The sequence below is a fragment of the Nestor notabilis genome, unplaced genomic scaffold (assembly GCF_000696875.1).
Source record: "Nestor notabilis isolate BGI_N333 unplaced genomic scaffold, ASM69687v1 scaffold303, whole genome shotgun sequence".
Classification (NCBI taxonomy): Eukaryota; Metazoa; Chordata; class Aves; order Psittaciformes; family Psittacidae; genus Nestor; species Nestor notabilis.
In genome coordinates, this window is record NW_009922141.1 from 77,168 (window position 1) to 99,629 (window position 22,462).

General features: G+C 39.8%; 1 protein-coding gene across 2 annotated transcripts in view; it reads right to left on the reverse strand.

Annotated features, from left to right (window-relative positions):
• Positions 1-141: 141 nt before the first annotated feature.
• Positions 142-22,462, reverse strand: part of POU2F1 (POU class 2 homeobox 1) — a 48,895-nt gene continuing 26,574 nt past the window's right edge. For both annotated transcript variants that reach the window (XM_010011463.1, XM_010011464.1), the window contains 9 exons: positions 15,694-15,788; positions 13,182-13,355; positions 9,319-9,460; positions 7,085-7,230; positions 6,041-6,220; positions 3,337-3,442; positions 2,600-2,945; positions 1,745-1,833; positions 142-588 (listed from right to left, as the gene is read on the reverse strand). In XM_010011463.1, coding sequence (XP_010009765.1) covers positions 278-588; positions 1,745-1,833; positions 2,600-2,945; positions 3,337-3,442; positions 6,041-6,220; positions 7,085-7,230; positions 9,319-9,460; positions 13,182-13,355; positions 15,694-15,788 — 1,589 coding nt within the window. In that variant the 3' untranslated portion in view covers positions 142-277. The remainder of the gene's footprint in view (positions 589-1,744; positions 1,834-2,599; positions 2,946-3,336; positions 3,443-6,040; positions 6,221-7,084; positions 7,231-9,318; positions 9,461-13,181; positions 13,356-15,693; positions 15,789-22,462) is intronic.

Consider the following 22,462-nt stretch of genomic DNA (forward strand, 5'->3'; position numbering starts at 1 on the left):
TTTTTTTTTTTTTTTTTTTTTACATTTTTGGTTAGAAAGTTCTCCGATCCATGAAGCGATCCTGAAAAGACAGTGTTTATTATAAAATTAGGCAAACGTCTGTCCCAGCTTTAAATCCTTCCTGTTTTGCTTTTGTTTTTTATATCTTTTCCTTCTCTCCCTTGTCCCCAGCAACACGGTGAGAGGATGCCCATCACATTTTCAGTTTATAAACCCCGCTGGCAGCCAATCCCACCGCACAGTGAAACAGGCTGCTGGCAGCACAGCTCAGCCCGGCTCACTGTGCCTTGGAGGCAGTAGTGGTGGTGGACGTGGCCCCGCTCGCAGAGGCCACCGTGAGGAGAGAGTTCTGGATGGACTCAGCTGAGGTGGAGGTGGCGTGAAGGCTGGCGACTGGTCCAGAGGCCCCCGCGGAGGCTGCAGCTGCAGAGACCAAGCTAACCGGGTTGCTGGTGAGCAGAGAAAGGTTCTGAGGGTTCAGGAACAGAGGGGCAGTTACGATGTTAGGAGTACCTCCAGCATTGGCAAACACCAAGTTTCCAGTTGCATCCAGTGATGTTATTGGAAGAGAGCCACCAGATGCAAGAGCTAGAAAAGGGAAAATGAGCAGTAAGCAATAATGCAAAATGTGCCTACGAAGTAACCGGTCTCTGCACTTTCCTTTCTCCAGTACGTGTGCTCTCTGCAACCCTAACAACAGTCATCTCATCACAGGTTGTGTTTTAAAAAACTTCTTTAAGAAGAGTGGACAAGACTTTGCAGATACTAAAATGTTTCTGCCATCCGCTCCTAAGCTAATTCCATCACGTCTTTCTTCAGATCTTTAAGCACAATACCGGTCTGTCTCCTGCCACAGAAAACCTGTACATTGAGGCAACCTGTACTGGAAAGTGTTGAGATGAGGGCTCACAATGGCATGACAGCTATCACAAGATGAAGAAGGTCACGTAACCTTGAGCATAACATTTTAAATGTCAATATACAACCACTGTTACAACTTACTCTACAGGGTTCAGTCTGCCTTAGGTTATCATCTCCTAAATTTAACTGTGACACTACACAATGGTTCTTTCTTGTACCCTGGAAACAAGATTTGTTAAGCTACTTTAGATGATATTTGAATATACAGGTTAGCTAGCTCTTTAGGTACTTGCACTATCTAGTTTTTACAGATGACAAACTACAAACTGAGAACAACTCTTTCTGTGTGGCACTTCCAAAGTAAATCTTTACTCCTCTTAATGAGAATTTATGGATTTAAAGTTATACATTAAGGACTTTGGAAGTAGGTTGTTTGTTGTGGGTTCTTTTTAAATACAAATGAGGACAAGAATTCAGGGTCAAGTCTTGCTCAGAACTGCTCTCCTAACAGACCTCAACACAACACAACTCTGCTCCAGCTTGTGCTAGAAGAACTATAAAAAGCAAAAGTCTAACCCACTGCAGATACATGCCAAAGAGAGAAGGATAACAAAACAAATTCCAGATCACATTCAGTATCTTTAAATGCCTTGTGTAAATCACTACCAGATCATACACAGTTCTAAACCCCACTCTGAAGTTGTACCTGCTCTTACCTCTGTGATACACAAAACGTATTTGCACATTTGAATTTTGTAAAACCTTTACTCCTAAAACATTTATGTCCGCTGCTGAGGAGTCAGTGTTCTTTTCTGGTAGGGAAAAACAAAGCTCATAAACCAAAGCTGTTTGACAGAGATGCATTAAAAGGAACGCTACTGACCTTGAATAGTTGCCAGTGTACTGTTGCTCATCAGGGCCGGGCTGAGAGCACCACCTAATGTCCCTGGATTGAGACTGAGTAAGGCACCTCTACAGGAAGCAAGATCGATGGAGAAACAAAGACAAAAAGGAGTGTTACTTTGAAGGAAAGGCTGTCACTGTTCAGAAGTACACCATCGTCTTTCCTTAAAAAGACAGGGGAGGGAGGAGGGACAGATGATGCCTTGAAGAGACATTGCCTTTCAGACGTGTGGTTAGTGACATGCCCTAAGCACAGGCACTGCAAATACACGACTTGTACTGTTTGTTGCTGTAAAATATTCTTGTATTTTGGGGAAACTGCCACTCATTAGAGAGCTATCGGCATCTCCCAAATTCAGATAAGAAAGATGTAAATGAAAAGGAATTCAAGAAACTGTCACCTCTCAGAGCAACATTTTTAAAGCTAAAACTTAATCAGTGCAGCATCACGCATCTTTTACAGCTTCTTGCTCACGACAAAGAAATGAGCACAGAGGTGGGAAGTGGGCCTAGGCTAGCTCTCCACTTTACAGTTAGCAGAACAGAACCTATGACTCAGCGGTAAGCTGCATCTCTCAAGTTAAGCTCTGCAGTGGGATGGATGACTTAGCAAATAATAACATGGCTGCAACACAGCTTTTCCATCTGTAAAATGAAAACAATATTTGTGTCCATTGATGGGAATGGCCAATGACCATCTATAAGTAAACCTTCAGAATCTGAGATAAATGACACTAGAATCACCAAGTGAGCTACAAGGAAACAGTGATACATAAAAGCAATTTATCCCTCTTCTGTCATCTCAGCTAAAAAGGTGTGAAAAATTGATCCTTACCCAGCTGCAAACTGCGAGGATGCCATCAAGCCTGGGTTTAGTCCTGCTGCAGCAGCCATGGCAGCAAGACTTGCATTTGCAGGCAACTGTGCAGCTCCTTGTAACGCGGCTGCTGCCGCTGTTTGCAACCCTGATGCCGTTACCATCACCTGGCTGGTCCCGAGAGGGGAGGACAAGGGAGTGGAGGTTGTCTGTGTTGTGCTGGTCTCACTGGCACTGGATGCCTCTGAAGCGGAGGCTGAGGCAGAAGGGGAAGGACTCAGGGAAGGTGATGTCACTGCTGAAGAAGCTGGAGGTGCTGTTGAAATCACTGTTGCCGTGTTGTTGGAGGTGGTTTCTGATGTCCCTAGAAGATTGATTCTGGTTAGATCAGTACAAAACACAGGTATGACTGAACAGAAACTACCACCCACCTGAACTGAACTGCACATCCAACTGAAAGGGAGATGAACACTTATTTCTGTAGGACCAAAAAGCACCAAGAGTCCAAATGAGAAGCTCAGACTACAGCGAAATGACACGTCCCTAGCAGTAGGCTGAAGAGCTCTAGAAGCTCACAATGGAATATAGCAAATGTCATTTCAGCATCACCTGTGATTTTATTCCCAGAAAAGTCAACTGAATGATCACCACAAGTGCCCTGGGATACCAGTGACCAATACTGAATGAACTTCTGAAGAGCCTGAAAGGGTGAAATGGTAGAGGTTAATGCGGGGACAAGAGAGATCAGCCCTTACCTGTGACTGACAGACTAGTTACAGCAGGACTGGTCAGAGGGAGCACAGGATTGACAGTCAGGGTTGTAGCTGCACTGCTAGTCACAAGGCTTGGCGTGGTTGCCACCTGGAGGTCGAAAAAGAATACAACTGCTCAACCATTAAAGACAGAAAGAGTTAACAACTAGAATCAGATTTCCTTCTTCCCATCCTCAGCCGAGGAAGTTATCACTGCATCCCATTACTTTATCATTTAGTGGACCAACCATAGCACTTTCTCTAATTACCAGCAATATCTATGCTTTATCATTCAGGATTTGAAGGGAGATAAATCCATTACACCTGGAATGCCTGAGGACTGCAAGTTAGCCCTCCCTCTCTTTCTGTCCCCTCTCAAAGACAGCTCCATGTTGTAACAGAGTCACTCTCCTAGAAAGAGTTACAGAATATATTATTTCTGCGTGGGTTTTTTCCTTGTTTAAACATCTTTTCAGCTCCAAATCCCTTTCTCTGATAAAATTACTTAAATGCCCCAGCATTAGCAAAGCTATTTAGGGTCATGTTTTCACATGGGTAAGCAGAGTAATATTTCACTTTTACTCAACCAAGCTATAAGCTCTACTTCAACAAGTTTCCTTGTGCCAGAGGAAGGATCTCTGAATTTTAGAACATACAAATGACATTAGTTGATTTTACTTGTGGACAGATTACAAGAAATCTACAATAAACTGAAGACACTACAGATTAAAAAAAAAACAAAACACCAAAGATTCAAAGCTGGAGGAACTAGCTTAGGAGGAAAAATGAAATATAAGGAGAGAAAGTGCTTTTTCTGGACAAGAAATGGTGTCCAACATCAATATTTGAAGGCTGTTACACATCAATGAGAGAAATGAATCCTTTAGAATTGCCCAAGAGAACATGGCCAAGGATTTAGGCTGAAGCCTTCCTCCTTTCCCCTCTCTTACCTGAAGTTTATTATCAGAGAAATCTCTCATGCTGCATATCCTTATAGGAAGTCAAATGCTTCATACATTTTAAACAAGACTGGGCCAACTGGGACAGATCTAAAAGCTTTCTGCCCATCTCAAATAGTGTACGAAATAAAAAAGAGCTAGATACATAGTACACTTCCCACTAATGCAGCCCAGGCATCGTATCTGTCATCAGCCCACTGAACAGTTAAGACCAAGGTCACAGTCCATATTTCAGGGCAGTGAATGACCTAGAATTAATACAGCTAACCCCATGGTTACAATGACTGACTTCAGCCAATGCAAAAGTGAGCTGCCATCAAAAGGAGCGCTCCCCTCCAATCCTGCTTCAGAGCCCTAGCACGGGTGCAGCCAAGTTACTAGTCAGATTGGTTATCTAGTCATACTGAAAATTCATCACATGGTTAATTTGCAGTCAAACTAGTAAACTAAGCCAAATCATCCTACAGACACATAATCTCCAGAGCTGACACAGGAATCAACAAAGCACACAGCCAGTGAACGCTGGGGGCAGCAGGACTAGGACATCCATCTGAGTGGTAGCAGTGTCTTAAGAGAAGCTTACAATAAATGAAAATGCTTAGTGGAACATCACTGAAAAAACTGAGACTCTGGTCAACACCTCAATTTCTTGCATACAATGGCAGTTTATAAGAAAAGGGAAATTTATGTAGCAAAGCTTTCTCAAGTTGCAGTCTGAGTAAACGTGCATGCTTACTAAACCAGACTATCATAAACCTCATGATGTTCTGCTTTGGTAGCAAGGCATGCAACCTTGCTTACCCACTGGGGATAAAAAGCAAAATAAATAAAAAGGCTAAGAGCATGTAACACGTCCCTTCCCCTGAAACAAAAGGTTGCATGCACACATCCTGAGACAAGGATGAGGGGAAAGAAAGACACATCACCAAAATTAATGGTTTAATGAAGCACTGGAAGATATTAGCTACTACAGTGATGAGGGTGGAATAAATACTACAAAAGGACAGCTATAGGCTACATAAATTCCACCACATTCCTATTAGCATAGCTACTATGAAATCTAATAGCTACTGTTTCTATTTATGAAAACAGACCTCCATGGACATTGGTAGCAAAGGAGCTGAAGGAACCTTGATGCATGTGTTTTGTTACTCTTATTTTCAGGAAGTTTGTGTTTACCTGAGGCAAATACAAGTGTGGGAAATTAATTACATGAGTATTAGCTAAATTGTTCCTTTGTTCCACGTCTTTTTTTATACAAATCATTCCTGACTAAAAGTGACAACAGTATCATTGGATTTGTGTGACTTAAGTCTCCAAACAACACGTTTTACTGCTGCTCACCTACTTATCAGAGCAGCCAAAATAAGAGGGAAGGGGTAGATCTGTTGAGCATTTTTTATCACCAGTATTCTACAAAAGAAGTTTGGGCAAGAGAGAACATCCAGATACAAACGGGAGTTACTATCTGGTATATGTTCAAAACAATAACCCCAAATGCCAATTTGCTAGACAGAATATTTACTCACAAGCTGACTAAATTAAACACTGAAGGCCCAACTAGTGCCTGATTTGTAAGCATTATCTCTCTCAGTAAGCAAGCAGGATGTTTAAAATGCCAGTAAAGTATACATTTGTGAGAACAAATCTGGTGTACACAGAAGGTGTAGCATGTGCAGCTCCCACAGTGAGCACAGTAGAACTCTCCCTTCCAGTGATCTTTGTCAGCACAGTTTCTTGATTCTTACCAGTGAGGTTGGGCAAGGGAAAATTGCTTTGATGGGCGAGCTGCTGGTTCCACCACTGCTGGGTGGGTTGATCCTTTTCTCCTTCTGGCGCCGGTTACAGAACCAAACGCGGATCACCTCCTTCTCCATGTTTAGCTGGTCAGCTATCATGGTGATCTCATCCGAGGTAGGCTTTTGGTTCTGAGAAAAGGGAACAGTACTTGAAAAGCTGTGAAATTACATTCTGACGTTTTACATTAAATAGCTACTTCTTCACTAGGCAGAACTGTAGATGGGTCATTTATATCCAGAATCTGGTCAGTGGTAGAGATGGACAGTAACAGATACTTCTGCCCTCCATCTTCCTAGTTACAGGAACATCTCTACCAATAGGAAGCTGTGTTCCTCACAGATGGGTGATGAAGACTAAGCTCACATGCTTGTTTTTGAGAGAAGAGATCTAACTCGTGAACTAATCCTTCAATGAATTTTAGACCTTGACAAGGAAACCTTTCTTTCAGCATCTCTTAAAAAGGAATAGGAGAGATTACCTACAGCAATAGCCAAATGAACCCCAAGTTGTCTAGACCTACAACGAAAGACAGGTAGATTGAATGGGCTACTTATAGAGGTTATCTGTCCATATAGCTGCACAAAGTGACTAACAAGAGTAACATAAGGCCGGCTAAAAACCTCTCATTATGTATGCTGGGACTGTCACCCCATTTATCCATCCCCAGAAAGGGTAATCTGTTTTTCTCCTTTTTGACGTGCAGAATTTCAGTCTTAGATCTATGGCTCAGCATCTTGGAATGCGAAATCACAAAGTCAGCAAACTGGTAGAACTAATTAGGTGTTTTGAGAGGTTTTGTGTTCTTTGGTTGGTTTTCTTTTAAAGTGAATTAGACACTGATGTGTGCTTCTTGGCACATCCTTTGTATCCACCTTGTTTAGTACAAGCACTTTTCTAAATAGCACAGTAATGGGCTCACTCTAATAGATATGATTGTTAAGCAAAGTTTCTTCATTTCTTTATAGGCTGAGCAGTGCAACAGGATCACCGACCTCCAGGAAACTCTTCTCTAAGGCCACACGTATGTTGGTCTCTATGCTGGTGCGTTTCTTCCTCCTACGGTTCAAGCCTTCACTCCCCAGCCCTGGAGAATTCAGGGCACTTGGGCTGGAGAGAGTTGAATCAGATGAGAGGTTTTCTGAAAAACAAAGTAATGTAAATCAGGAGATTTTATTTTATGCAGTGCAGTCTAATACGAGTGCTCTTCACCTGTGCAAGGTGTGTTAAAACCCACCCTGTACCTATCCCAGATACATAGAAATTTCTGAAGATCACAGGCATTAATCATCCTACTTGGAAATTACGACACATACTTAAAACTTGAAAGGTATGAGTAAGCCCAGAGGGGGCACTCTGCTCCTGTACGTACCAGTGTCCCTTTTGTAGCACCTATACAAAGTTCGTCTCTCTTACCTCACCCCACACTCATTCACTGCAAGTCATTGTTTAACAAAAAGAAAGCAGAAGCTGACACCCATGAGCTGCAGCAGTCAGCCACAGGCAACAGGAAAAAATCTGAGCAGCCTGAAATTTCTTCTGCCCACTCTGCAACACGCTAGAGGAAAAGGAAGTTCATACCCAGCTTCACAGTGTACAACCTCTTCTCTCTGGAGATGTTAGCAGATACTCAGTGCCATGCAATTCTACTGAACGGCCTACGCAGCTAGCAGCTCCTCTTCCTTAGCTACACCAGGTCTGTAGCTGTCAACCCCTAAACCTAGCTTTTTGGCTCCACAGAAGAGCAAAGAGAGGACACATCTGACCCTACTTTTTAGCAGTTAGTGCAAAATAACCAACAGGTAGGTAGAAAATTATTAATTATGACTGGAGATCCCTCACTGCACTGGCATCTGTGGGTGATAAGCAGGTGTCAAAGTTCATAATGCCTAAGACCGTTCTTGTAGGGTTAAATGGGCAAGTACATTCAGCTCATTACTTTCTAGATTTTTAATTTCTTTTTCCAGTATTATCCATAAACATGCTGAAAGCTCTCTCCACGCTGAAAACCCCACACAACAAAGTTCTATAACAATAAATTCCAATGTAATGTATTAGGAAGGATGACTGGTATGCTCCTCCTGCCTACTTTTAGTAGGCTTTAAAGTCATCTTAATGTTTTTCGCAAAGATTTTCATGAAGCTGAATCAGTGCCAAAGACAATGGTTCCCAGCTTCCAGGCTGTGGAGGACCCTGACACTATTTACAGTCCTTAACATAAATTTACAGATCTGAAGATTTCTTCTAGCAACTCATCCAGGGTTGCTGGAAGGTTTTGGGACTGCTGTCCTGTGGACTGGAGCACATGTGAAGCTCTTCATGTTTTCTGTCAGAGATCTAGATTGCCTAAAGGTAACTCCTGCCAACACAACAGAACGACTCTCCCTTGTTTCAATGCAGGACAAACTTTCAACACTGCATGCAATTACTTTCAAAATTTCAGAGAGCACTGTAGGCACCAGCATAAAGCTCTCTTCACTTTGGTAAAAATAGGAGGGCACACACCATCCCTGCCATCTGTTCAGCAGATCCACCAGTTTTATACTATACATACTTGGAAGAAAAATCTGGCTGACAGCACTCTTAAGCACTTTCTATCCTAACACCTAGCACCACCACCCAAGCTCCTTTTGCTGGTGGGAGAAAAAAATAGAAAACAAAAGAACACTGCCAACATTGGCATCATTAATAACTTACATCCCAGGAAAAAATAATCCTGGAACTAAAAAGCAAAACCTAACCCACAAAAAACTCTTCTATGGGGAGGAAGAGGGTGCTTTGAAGAACCCTTGGAGAGAGCTTAAAAGAACACACATAGTGGTGTAGGAGGAGATGAATGCAATAAGATCTGCCTACTGAAACAACAGACCATGCAACCCTCCCTCTACTACACATCTGAAAAAGAAAGCTGGAAGAGGATTAGAAGTTATATGCATTAACACACATGAAGGAGGAAACCCATGACATATTATACCTCACCCCATGCAATTACTCAGCTGGCTGCAGAACACAATTCTGGAAGTTCATATTGGAATGGTTTTGGATGAGGACAGGCACATGAAAAGGGAAGTATGGACCCTTATTCCTACACCTTTATTTGTCCCATAGACAATTACAAAGATTGGTGGCTTCATAAAACCATAAGGGCACAAAAGAAGCAGGTTTTCAGGGTTTTTTAGAATCCTACTGATTTTGGTAGGCTGGTGAAGAAATACACAGACTCATTCACCTGCATCATTGAGCCACTTTTCCAGAAGTGGCTTTAACTTGCACATGTTCTTAAAGCTGAGGTTCAAGGCTTCAAAGCGAGAGATGGTAGTTTGGCTGAAGTCATTTCCATAGAGTTTGCCCATAGCGAGCCCAACATCACCCTGGACAAAGAAAGAGAAAAAAAGGGATTCACTAACATAGGCACTTCCAAAGCAAGGAATCCTTTCACATTCTTGAGTTCTCCTAGTGACTCCACAGCTGCACGGGATTTCAGTTTCACAGAAACTTGCTCAGTGCTACCAAGATTCATGCTAAAGCAAATAATCATAAAGAAATGTCAAGCTTCAGTCAGTGTAACCATGTAACTCTTTCCAGGAAATCCCTGATGCTTTGTCTTCTGAGTGTTATCACTGAGTAGAACATTCCACAGAATATTAACGTGTAAAGTTTTTCTTAGTTGTTTAAAGTAAGTGAATGCCAAGCTCTCTTCAGGAGCAGATTTAAGTATCTACATATTTCACACTGAAGAAGAAAAGTTCAAATAAGCAGAAATGAAGTGAATTCATGTTCTCAAATTACAGAAAACACTCCTGAGAAGATGTCTGCAAACATACATCACATTTAAAGAGATGCAAAAATATTCTTATCTGAACTTTTAGTATCTTCTGAGGTTCAAACCAAACTTCTCCTCCCAGATACACATTTCAAAGCGGACAAGAAGTTGATCCATTTCAAATAATGACTAACTGTAGTCTTCACTATCACTACCCATCTGTCAAAAAACTATCCAGGAGATTTACAGATGATCATCTCTTCAAATCTGTTACTGCTCTTCAAAACTCAGTTTTAGCTAGCTATCAGACATTCTGCTTATCCTAATGTATACATACACACATCTGTGTAGCTTACACTTGGAAAATGTTGTTTAAAAAAACCCCAATCTATTCTTGATTGTGGCCATTAAAAACACCATCACGTTTTCTTGTTCTGCTTTAAAGCTGTAAGGCTCTGCCCTTTGAAAAAAAAAATAATTATTTAAGTATGGTATTTGGCCTAAAGTAGTTTAATTTAAATTTTTATTTTTTAACACAAAAAAGCATGAAAATTCTAAAAGAAGAGACTGAAAAGCTTGAGCATAGTTAGTGGAGTTTAATTGCAAATGGGTTAGTTGGATTGTGCGTAAAGCTTGCTTTCTTTCCTTCTAGGTCAGATCCACAACCACAGATTGATACAAGTATACTAACAGCATGCAGAGTGGCCACATACAAGCAAGGAAGAAAACAGCCTTTGGTAAACCTTAGTAAATTGTGCAGGTTGTGTAAAGAAAATAATTTCCTTCTAGAAGAGGAGCAGAGCAATTGGTTTGTATGCCCTTCAATCACAGGAAACACGTGGGAAATCACATTTATACCTCTACCCATATGCCAAGATTCTGTGCATTTTAAAACTCATAAATCATTCCAAGAGAAGTAACACGTATGCTCTACTGGGTTTATGAAGAAGAAAACCTGGCTATGTAAACCATTTTAGAGATAAGTTGATTTATGTCTTGGCAGGAAAGAGTTATGAAATTTGCTCCAGTCCCCCAACTAAATTTAATTCTGGTATTTATGTTGTTCTTACTAACATTTGCTGTCTGATTTAAAATGAATAGTTAACCATTTCTTTGCCAACAGTTTTCAGTGCCAAAAGGTGGCAGCATTTCAGCTGTAAGCAAAGGAATTTATATACTGGGGTGAGAATTTTATAAATTGGGGTGGGCCACTGAAAGGCTGCACGGAACAGAGGACGAAGGCACTGTATCCATACCCGATCTACTCTGTAGGTCGAATGAAGCTTTGGTACTGAACTGGAACTGATTATAAGGTACATTATTGTTGCATATTCTGGTCTGTTAAGAAGCTCAGACAGACTAGCAGAGGTAATAATACCTTTAAAGGAACAAAACTAACATCGTCTAAAATGTTTACTCACACAGCTTGAATCTGTACTGACCAATTAGTCACATACCTGCAATAATGCTAAGATGCAGCATGCTCATTGTGTCTCTACGTCAAACATGGAGATATTTTTAAAGAAAGCAATTAAACAAAAGGATTTAAATCCATCACCCACTTTTCAGAGTGGGAGAAGAGACAGAACTGCTGAAATTCAAAACCTGTTACATTGTTCACAAGACAGAATGTAGTAAGTGATTAGTTTGCAATGCAAACTAAATCTCACAATTATTTTTGAAAGGCAGGGGTGGCGTGAGTCTGAGAAAGCTTACAGTACCACTGGAAATACATTTCTTTTATCCTCTGAAAGGCAGTCTATTTATTCAGCTATAGGAAACCAAAGTAATAGGGGTCTCTAATTATCATCCAATTATGCAATTAGGTGGAAGTTATTTGAACTGCCTAATTATACACATACAAACTCAGAGCAGGATAGGAATGCGCAAATGCAATTTTATCACTTTCTCAAGATTCTGTTCTTTTAAGCTCAAAGCACATACGGAAATGTAAGCCTGAGCAGTTGTGTTCATTTTTCCTCACCATGAAAATTCATAACAGGGTCAATAAAGTAGGGTTAACCCATAATTTAAAAGTCTAGTTGAACCTTTATAATCATCTCACAGCAGGGCAGATTAAACATAATAACTAAAGATCTACATGAACCTCCTCAGTCAGGCGACAGGGAAGCTATTGTATTTTACTCTATTCTGCTCTGCTCTATTCTAGCCTTTGTATGTGTCCATCCCTTGTATTTCTGTGCCTCCCTCTAGTGGAAAGAAGGGAGGGAAGGAGGCACACATGCCAGCAAAATCCACTTCATTTTATTAAGAACATTCTGTTCTTGAGTTATAATTAAGATGCTACCAGGAACTTTCATTATGAATCCCGATTCTCCAAACATTTCGGACTTTGCCAGAAAAATAAATCTTACTTCAGCACATACTTTCAGCTACAGTAGTCTTACTTATTCTGGAGGGAGAACAAATCACATATGTTGGATTGACTGCTCTGAGCTAAGACTTTTAAATACCTACTTTGATTTTCGCAAGCTATTTCTTCTAGCAAACACACGCCTACGCTTACCACAAACTCCTGCCAAAATTAATTGTTTACCTGGACAGATATCTTAATTTTTCAGGGGGAAAAAAATAATTTCGATATTAATAAGAAAGGACTCCTGGATCCAAGCAGCATTTCCCTTCAACAGAATAACAGAAGATATAAATGCACTTTGTACTTTTAATTGTACTTCTCATTCAACCATTTTCACCGCATTCAAGATTACTTTTCTCCCGCTCCGAGGATATTTCTGAGCTTTTAAACAAACCGAAACAAACCCCAACTCCAGTTCACCTCTGTAACAAAAGAACTTCAAAGGTGACACTCCTTTCAGGTTTTGTTTAGGAACCTTTGCAAAAGCCTTAAATACAGAGATCATTGATATTTAATAGAAAAATGAGCTTGAGAGATAAAAACCCTTTGACATCCAAAGCAACTGCACAGTTGTGATACACGTTTTAAACACGCAGAGCAGTTAATTGTGCCGTATGATTTCTGGAACTTTGTACTTCTGAAGACAGCTTTAAAGTGCTTTGTCCCATTCATTTTACATCCTATAGAATGAATAGTGCACATGCAATGACATCTGGCACTGGTAAATGCACGTACCTGCTGGGAAAATGGCTATGCTTTAAAACCAACAGAGAAGTAAGATGGATGTATGGCTTTTTCTGTTATTTCTTAGAAATCCCCTACACAAAGGCCAGAGCATAACCCTATTTAAGAAGGTTCTCCTAGGAAAAGGTGGAAATGTAGTCTCCCCTCCAGACTTGAAAGATGAGACCTCAGATTCCACACTGGCAGGCACTAAGTTACACAGTCTCACCTGAGTGAATCCAAGTTTGATCCGTCTTTGTTTGAAAGTCTTGGCAAACTGCTCAAGCTCCTCAAGGTCACTGGGCTCCTCCAAGCTGGGAGTGTCAATTCGCTTTGGTGTTGACTGGCTCTGTGGAAGTGGCTGAATGGGGGTCGCTGCTATTGTGCGTGTTGGGGTTGCTGGCTATTAAGATAGCAAGGAAAAGATGAAAATCAGACTTAAAAGAGTCATCAGCAAAAATTAAATTCAAAAAAAGACAAGTGAGATTTCTGTGAGAAAGATCAATGAATGTGACATTTCCAGCAATCTGAAAGTTCCTGCAGTTTATTTACATTCCTCTCAAGAGTGAGCAATCACAATCCAGAAAACTGTATTAGTATGACAGCCTTTTAAGGGCTCTGTCAGCACCAATTAAAGAAAAGTAAGAGATGTTCAATGCAGCAGATAACCAACAACTTTCGCTTGCTGCACAAGCTGCTCAAAAGAAGGCTGAATACTCTTACTTGATATAGTTCTATCATTTATAGACAGCTTGCCATTCATCCCCTTTTCATCATTTAAAAATTGAATTTACTGCTTGTGTGAGGTGGCAGATTGTCATCAGCCCAAAAGATTCAAGTCTCCTATTTAGTCTTGGAACAGTGAGTACATACAGGTGCAGCAAAGATGGCAAGTTTCCTCGAATGCCATCTCTTGTGACTGACTCATCTCTTCCAGCAAGAAAAAAACTACGTCTACCTCTAACCCTTCTGCGGATACTTGCAACAGTAAGGATGAATGTACTGGTGATACAAGAAAGTAAGTAAAGGTAACCTGCATAAAATAATTCCTTTTAGGTCACATTTTACTTCTATATAAAAGGCTAATTTTCCATGAAGTCCGCATGAGGTTCACTATTCCTGAACATGGGCAGACCAGGGCATTTTACTATGCAACAATAAAAAGAATCTGAAAAAAAATGAGCCTAACAGAAAATACTCACAGGTGGACAAAATAAATCAAGATGTGATTTTGCACAGTTCAGGCTTTATGTGCAACAGGAACATCGGAAACGCTTTTTGAGTGCATAACTCTACCTTCTTACATGCCATAGAGGAACCGAGATGCAGAGGCAAATCATTTAGTTAAATTTTACTCAGTTCAACTGTGGCTCTTAAGTAAAGGTGACTTCATGCTTTTATGTCCTATGCCCAGTTCTGAAACTACAGACTCCTTCAGGGCAAATAAGAACAGCCTCAAGTCTACACAACATTACAGTACTACGCAAAGTCAGTGGAAGGGTCCAGAAATGGCTGTTCTAAAAGAAATGGCCTACATATAGCTAAGTCTTTACATAGCTCCTTATGTTGATTTTCTTCTGGGTTAGCACAGTGTTTTGCCGTGCACAGCAGATGGTAGAGGGAGGTCAGGATCTATAATTCCATTTCTCGAGAAATAATGTGATCATATATGATCTTTCTAGGATTGCAGATATATGTGTCACACTATAAAGGTTTTTAATATTTTTTAATTTACATTAAACATAGTGGGTAATTACTGCAATATGTCTTCACTGACTTCACACCCTTTGACAATTTATTTTCTTGTTGCAGTTTTGATATATTTTTTTTTAATCCAAGTGTAATCTTTAGTAGGGAGTCATGCTGCTAACTGAGGTATGAACTACAGAGGTGAGACAAATTCCATTTTCCACATGGTGCATGAAAAATACTATAGGTAGTATAATAGAAAATGTAGTTTTCTAAGACTTTGGTAGACTCAGGCACCTTATTACAGACTAAAAAATTCTTATATGAAACCAAGTTGGCAGGAAAATACCGTACAGTATTACATGGTATTTGCAAAACAGCATGCAGTCATGTAACTAAACTGCACAGTAAAACCCAGAGTGAAGCAAAACTGAATTTGCAGGCACATGCAACCTTAAAATTGCTTTTCTTACAGTCTGAAAGCTTAATCATAGAACTTTAATATTTTAACATTAAAATCTAACAGAATATTTTAATATATTTTTAACAATCTCCTCACTTTCACAGAAAGTAACTAGTAAGACTGGCAATAACTTAGCAATAATACCAAAACAACTGGGCTACAATAAAGATAGACTACCACTGAAATTTCTAGAAAGATACTTGTCAGCAATCCTCTTTATCGGCTTTTTAGGTAGCCCATTCCTTGCTCTTCTGCATTTCACAAATTTGTAGATGGTCCAAAAAAGTCTTACAAGAAATCAAATGATGCTCTACAGCCATTAACTCAAGATATCAATCATGGAAATTTTTAGCTAAAAGTCAAAACTAAGAACCTTAAATGCATGAAAAGAGGCACATCAGGGTGGAAACGACAAAAAAAGACACACAAAAGTGTTACTGATATTTAGTTCAACACTGAATCTATCTAGCAAGACAAACTCACTATTACAGCTGCAATACCTACTCTGATAAATATTATAAAGGGTCCATTCACTTGCAACAGTTAAATCCCCTCAAAGCACCTCATAAACAGTAGAAACAAGCCTGACCTGCGAGGCAAGGGTGATGCTTGGCTGAGACTGCAGGAGGTTGGCTTGGCTTTGCTGAGGTAGTTGCGTTAAGAGATTCTGCGCTTGCAGGAGACCTGGAAAAAGAAAAGGGTGGGTTTGGTTCGTCATTTCAGAAAACTAAAACATGCAATGAGATAAAACAAGGCTCCTGCCAAATAATGAAAGTTACAAAATTTGAGATGCAAGCCTTCATTTCATCCCTGCACAGGTATCTAAAGACTTTGGACTTTTCTGTCCGAAATCCCTTTGTATTTGCGGAAGGGTAAAAAAGAGAAGTCTGCATCAGTCTCTCCTGCAGAAAGAGTCTGCAATGATCTAGGTTATCCCAGTTCTGTGTTCGGGAATCATTTATTTTCAGCTTGCAGACTTGGAGTAAACCTCTTCCTGTAACCAACAGTTGACCAAGAATTTGGGAGCCATATAAAAATAAACAACTGAACACTAACCAGATCAAATCCAACAACCAAATACTAATCAAAACCACAAATTTGGCTCCTTGATCACCCTTCTTCCTCTCCGTATCGCTCCATGCAAGCTGCCTAACAAGATGGCAACTTTCTCTGGCAAACCTAAGCAGACCATGCCAGAAGACCACATAAGCCCAGGTAACCACTTCCTGGCTAAAATAAAGAAGGAATCTTTTGGAAATGTGATCAGAACTTAAAGCTTAGGTAAGATACTGAACACTGCTTAAACTGCACAAATAGCGTAAACATTACACTGAATGTATGAAAACCTGTGCTATTATGGAAAGGTGAGAACATTAAAGAACAGTTGGGAATGATGCAACCAATACACACAATATGGTGTCGCTCTAAAAATAAATTCTCTTACAGTCCATTATTTGTATGTTTTATTAAATCTCTCAGGAAATTGAGCTATAAGCTTGCATCTATACATTTTAATTAGAAGCTATCTGATTTTTTTCATTTCCAAAATGAGAATATATATATATTTAAGGTGTAAGAATCTTGACAAAAATATACCTAGTTAGTCAATTCCCTCAATTTTATTGTTAACAATATTACTGCTATTCTTTAGGTAACTCCTGGCTATGACTATCAATTTCCCCTTATTAATTTAAGAACCTGACTAATTAAGCCTATGCTTAGTAGACATCTTCAATATACCAAGTTCCTAAACCCAGGAGAGAACGATGGCACAAGAACAACAGATGGACACTATGGCCACTCAGAGGAGAGAACACCAACTAAGTTCCACTTCTGTAATTCTGAATTTGACATGGGCTTTTCTGGCTTATCAGCTGGCTGATCAATCAGAGCACACCACTCACAACCAGCTACCTCTCAGCAGAACACAGGTAGGAGACATAGGTATTTAGGATTTCATAAATACTGAGTGAGAAACTGGATGCTTTATGCAAGGTTAAGGCCATAGGAGACAAGTAAAGAGGGACTACCACGGGTAGGAAGAAGAAAATGTATCCTCCATGAGGGATACACAACTACAGAATTGTCTTCTGACAGAAATATTACTATTACCTTTTTCTAACAAAGTGTTAAATATGTATTTTAAATAGAATGCATTGCTATCAAATGTCAAGACCCACAGAATAAAGCCAGCTGCTCATGCAACATAATAGCACAGTATAGACAACTATGTAAATTTGCTTTGCACCACATAATCAACACGTTCCAGCTGTGTTTTTGAAAAGCTGCAGCGAGGGAGGGGAGCAGCTTAAGGAACTTTGAAGACAGCTCCTTACTACACAATGCTTTTTACACACAAATATTTGTTCACTTGAAAGATGATTTCAGCTGCCCAAATCTAAATATTAATTAGCGAACAATCACCCCCAAGTGAAGAGGTTTTGACCTTCATTTAGTGACAGTGAATTTTAACTGACAACTTGAACTAGAAAGGGGCAAGCCACCACACTGATACTGTAGAGCGGCCAACCAACAATAAAACAAAAAACAGGCAGCTGACAGTGACCACATTTGACCTCCAGTGCACCAATAACACCAGAGATCACAAGTTACTGACTCGGCTTTATGACTGTAACCAGAGTCATTAGGACTGTCCTTTTGTCCCAGAGGATATTCTTCTGGCAATGACACTTTTGCTGGAGAGCACAAGATGACTTCATTTTTCCTTATTTTATTCTCGCTCTGAAATAATTAGCACTGAGGGGCAGTATAAAATATTCTGAACGTGTTTAATCTACTCAGTTTTTACATCCATTTATCCTATTTAAGAGACACTGATACAAGGTGTCTCGGGCAAAAACTGAAGAACAAGTTAAGTCAACCTGCAGCTGGCTGAAGTAATGATCAGGGCATGGGGAGCTGAACTGTTTCAGCAAAGCATGCATCTCTTCCACTGGTTTACAATCTTCCCAGGCAGTTTTCATGCACACGCTTTGGACTCTTGCAGTCTTCCATGCAGTTCTGGTCTTTGCAAACATGACTTGTCTAACCTTCACCTTCGGGGTGTTTTCTTCTGAGAAGAGACCACTGGTCCTCACTTCCATCCAAGAAAACTTCAGTGACTTAACTTACAGGGCACATAGCACAGCCTTTTAAATACAGTTTAAGTCCAAAACTGCACCTTTTAGGCAGCTGCTGAGATACTGGTGTATTGAACTTTGCTGTTTCCTTAGGGACTTCACGCTGGCATCAATATTGTTTAACAGTATTGATGATAATAATTAATGGATATTAATATAACAGATACTAATATCTTTATTACCAATAAGGCTGATGGGACAAAATATACTCTCAGCAAGTTTGTGGACAACACCAAATACAGGGAAAACAGTCAATAAGCCAGAAGTCAGGGTCTAGAGAACCTATACAAATGGAAGCTCATGAAGATCAGTGCAGGAAAACGCAACATCCTGGATAGGGCTGGAATAACCCTGTATGGCAAAACAGGGTGGGCACTAGGTGGCTAGAGAGCAGTTTCACAGGAAATAGACCTTGGTGTCCTGGAGGTCAGTAAGATGAGCAGGAGCCAGCAGTGTGTCCTTACAATAAGGACAGCCAACAACCATGTCCTGGGCTCTATTCACAAGAGTGCAGCCAGCAGGTCAGGGGTTGTGATTCTCGCCCTCCATTTGGCACTAGCAAGACCGTATCTAGAGTATTGTGTTCAGCATTTGGCTTCCCTGTACAAGAAACAATGATATCCTGGATTTCGTACATTCAAGGCCCACAAGGGTGGCTAACAGGCTGGAACACCCATATGAGGAATCGGTAAGTGAGCTGGGTTGTACAGCCTTGTGAGAAAAATAAGGTTAGATCCTATTTGTGTCCTCAGAGACAGAAATGGACTCTTTTTGGTGGTGCACAGTAATGACATGCAAGAGACAAGTTGGAACACGGAGAACTCCAAGTAGACATAAGGAAACCTTTCTGGTTTTTTTTAATCATGAGAGTGGTCAACTATTGGGGCAGATATTTGAAGAGGCTGCAGAATCTCCATACTTGGTGATGTTCAAAGTCAACTGGCCAAGGTCCTGAGCACTCTGCTGTGATTGGACCTGTTTTAAGAAATACTACATGACCTCTAGAGGTTCCTTCCAACCTATGTAATGTCTACAAGTAGCATGAGTACTTTTTGGTCCAAGGTAAAAAACTCTTCCTGCTAGCCAACTGTCCCCAAGGACTAATCTGGAGTTTAGTTCTTACTAAAATTAAACAAAAGATAAAACAAACATTCAAATTCAGATTTTTTCTAGCATAATTTTTAAACAGTTGGCCCAGAAGCACAATACATAATTCATTCCTATCCGATCTCCCGAAAGAGTGACTTTTTTTTTCATCTAAGAACTTGACTGCTTTTTCTCTGCCAAAGCTGTTCATCTTCTCACAGACATATCCTGGAAGTTAGCTTGCAAGATAAAGCCGTTAAAATGTCATAATTTGATTAACTGGAAACAACTGAAAGGGAAGAAGGAAGAGTGTCACACCGCATATTACATACAGTGCTATTTGTATCAACTTTGTTGATCACTGTTGATGCAAAGAACCTTCTGGGCTCTTTGGTGTATTTAATTTTATCAAATCCAGATCTTCCAAAACAGGGACTCGTAGCTGGAATTGCACCGGGATCCAACTCAAGAGACAAAGTACTAACCTATCCATTCCTACAAATCTGTTCCACTGAGATGTTAAGCTGCTGCACGCTGCTGCACCTTTTGCTGCATCCAGGTACCCGTTAAGATCAGCTCAGGAACATGATGCAAATGTGCTCAAGCTGCTGTGGTTGTGCAGAGTATCATTTCAGTGATCCATGCAAAGGTGCTGCCACACTACTTCAATGAAAAGTCAGCATTTTTACCCATTGATGTTGTTCAGATGGTTAGAAGCAAAGACTTGATTTCAAAGAGGACAGGAAATACGAGAGGATTTAATTTAGATCTTGGTAACAGGTATTTGTAGCACATGGGGAAAAGTCAACATTTAAATCACTTCTCCCAAGTTGCCCCTTATTCCACTGCAAGCTCTCCCCTCTTATGTGCGGAGTCAGCTACATTTTATTCCACTGTTGTGTCAGCAAATATGCTGTCATCAGGAGTCTCTTAATGACAATGAAATGCTGGGTCTCCTCATCTACATATTGAGGAGACCAAAGCACTTTCACCTGGTTCACAAAGCATATTATCGACAAAAGGAGGAAGTGTCCTGTAAGGGCAGTACAGGTGCACAATCTCAGATGAGATGAACACTTGCCCATTACAAATTTCATGCATCTCAGAAGAAATACAGGCAATTTCAGGCATCTTCCTCCATTCTCACACTGGGTGAGGAAGCTGCGCTCTGATTTATGGTACCAGAGGCCAGCAGGGTAGGTACCAACGTTTAACATTCATTATTCTATTTAAAAAATGAGTTTGATTGGGTTTTTATAATGATACAAGTGAAGTCTCAAGGTCAGCTGGACAAGTATGAAAGAAGACAGCAGCAGTGGATTTGGCCTGCCATCATCATCCCAGGTATTTTTACAATAAAATCATTAAATCATAAACAAGGTTTTTAATAACAAACAGGAATAAACTGAGAAAAGGTAGGCCCAGTTTCAATATTTAAAGCTACTTAGTAGCTTGTCTTCCACATTTGCCTTTTTGGATACTTCCTTTAGAAGTACTGATTCTAAAATCTCCTTTACAATGATGCATTCTTTTCTCATATCTTAACTCCTGTTTGCAAGATTAATTTAAATGAAATGAAGCACCATTTCCCCTCTCCATTCAGATTTTACCGATATGATTTTTATTGGCAGTATCTTCTGAGTAGAAAGGCAAATGGTCATTTGATGAGGGTAATATTTTTAAGAAACAGCTATAATTGTAGTAAAGGATGTTGACCTGATTATTCTAGAGACAGATCTATTAGATAGAAGAATAGATACAATAGGTATAAATACTGTACAAGGTGCTACATTCCTGCCTGTGACTTTAACAGTAATATGCAGACAAGAATTGCTCCAAATAAGAAATTGTTCCAAATTTCTATTTCCATTCAATCTTCTGCATATCTGCTGAGTCTTGAAATAATTCCTTCAGTTATGATGTTACCTATTACCAAACATGAAAACCAGGAACTTTACAATTTGTTTCACCTCAGCCAGAGAAGAACCAGAAATCATGTGTAAAAGATGACTACATTAGACATATGGCAGTGGATTTATATGGAGAATTTCACATCTGCTGCTGTGAGCTATAACGTGTGTTGAAGAAAGATAGCAGAATAACATCCTGATTGTTGATTAGTATTTTAGGTATTGAATTTTCCAAATTTTTTTGAGAAGTTGGATCTAAGCCATGACGTTCAACCCCCTCCAAGAATCTCAATATGACTGCTGATGACTACATTACTCTGCACACCATCACCTCCTCAAGCAAAAGAAGCTTCTCTCTACCTAATGTTTACATTTTTTCTACAATCTTGCTTAAAGATAACATTCTTCATTTCCCTTAACTATTCTCTTGTAGTAAAAACTGTATTTCTCATTTACATGATTGGCATGTACAAAATACGTAGTCTGTAAAGTAGTAGATTTCTTCCAGAACAGATAATCCATAAATAAATCTGAATTTTCATCAGCTATTAAAGGCATACATACATATATATATCTAAAGCTGATGAGGCAGTGAAAAAAGCCTGAATGCCATTGGTTTTAAAGAAAGCTCTATGCTACTTTACTCAAAATATTATTTTATGAAGTTGACTAATGGACAAGTAGGACTAGTAGGACAAGAAAAACATGGAAAAGCCAGCTGCAACAGCAAATAAAATAAAAATACGTGCTTTCTCAATCTTTCTCATAAATAATAACATAGTGTTCGAGATCTTCTAATAATAACCATGAAATACGGTACAAAGCCATACCAAAAAGTGATATAAGGGGTATTATGACATACATGTTGCTTTATCATTAAGTGCTCATGAAGAAAATTAGATCCATTCAAGCATTTCAGTTTGGAAGATTGTCACACACTAATGGCCTATGGTCAGAATATAAATCTTCCAACATTTTTGAGCTATTCAGTTGTCCAGGCTGCACATTACCAGTAAAACATGGTGTTTCTGCACACACTGCGTCACTGATGACAGCAACATGCAGGTCTTAAATTACAGTGAAGAAATCACTTCCAGAGATGGTCCTTCAAAAAGGTACTATGAAAACCTCTTCTGATAGTTATTCTACTTCAGTAGATCTTTTAAACAAACAAATAGCTTTCCTTCCTTTCTATAATGAAGTCAATTCATTTTGAGAGAGT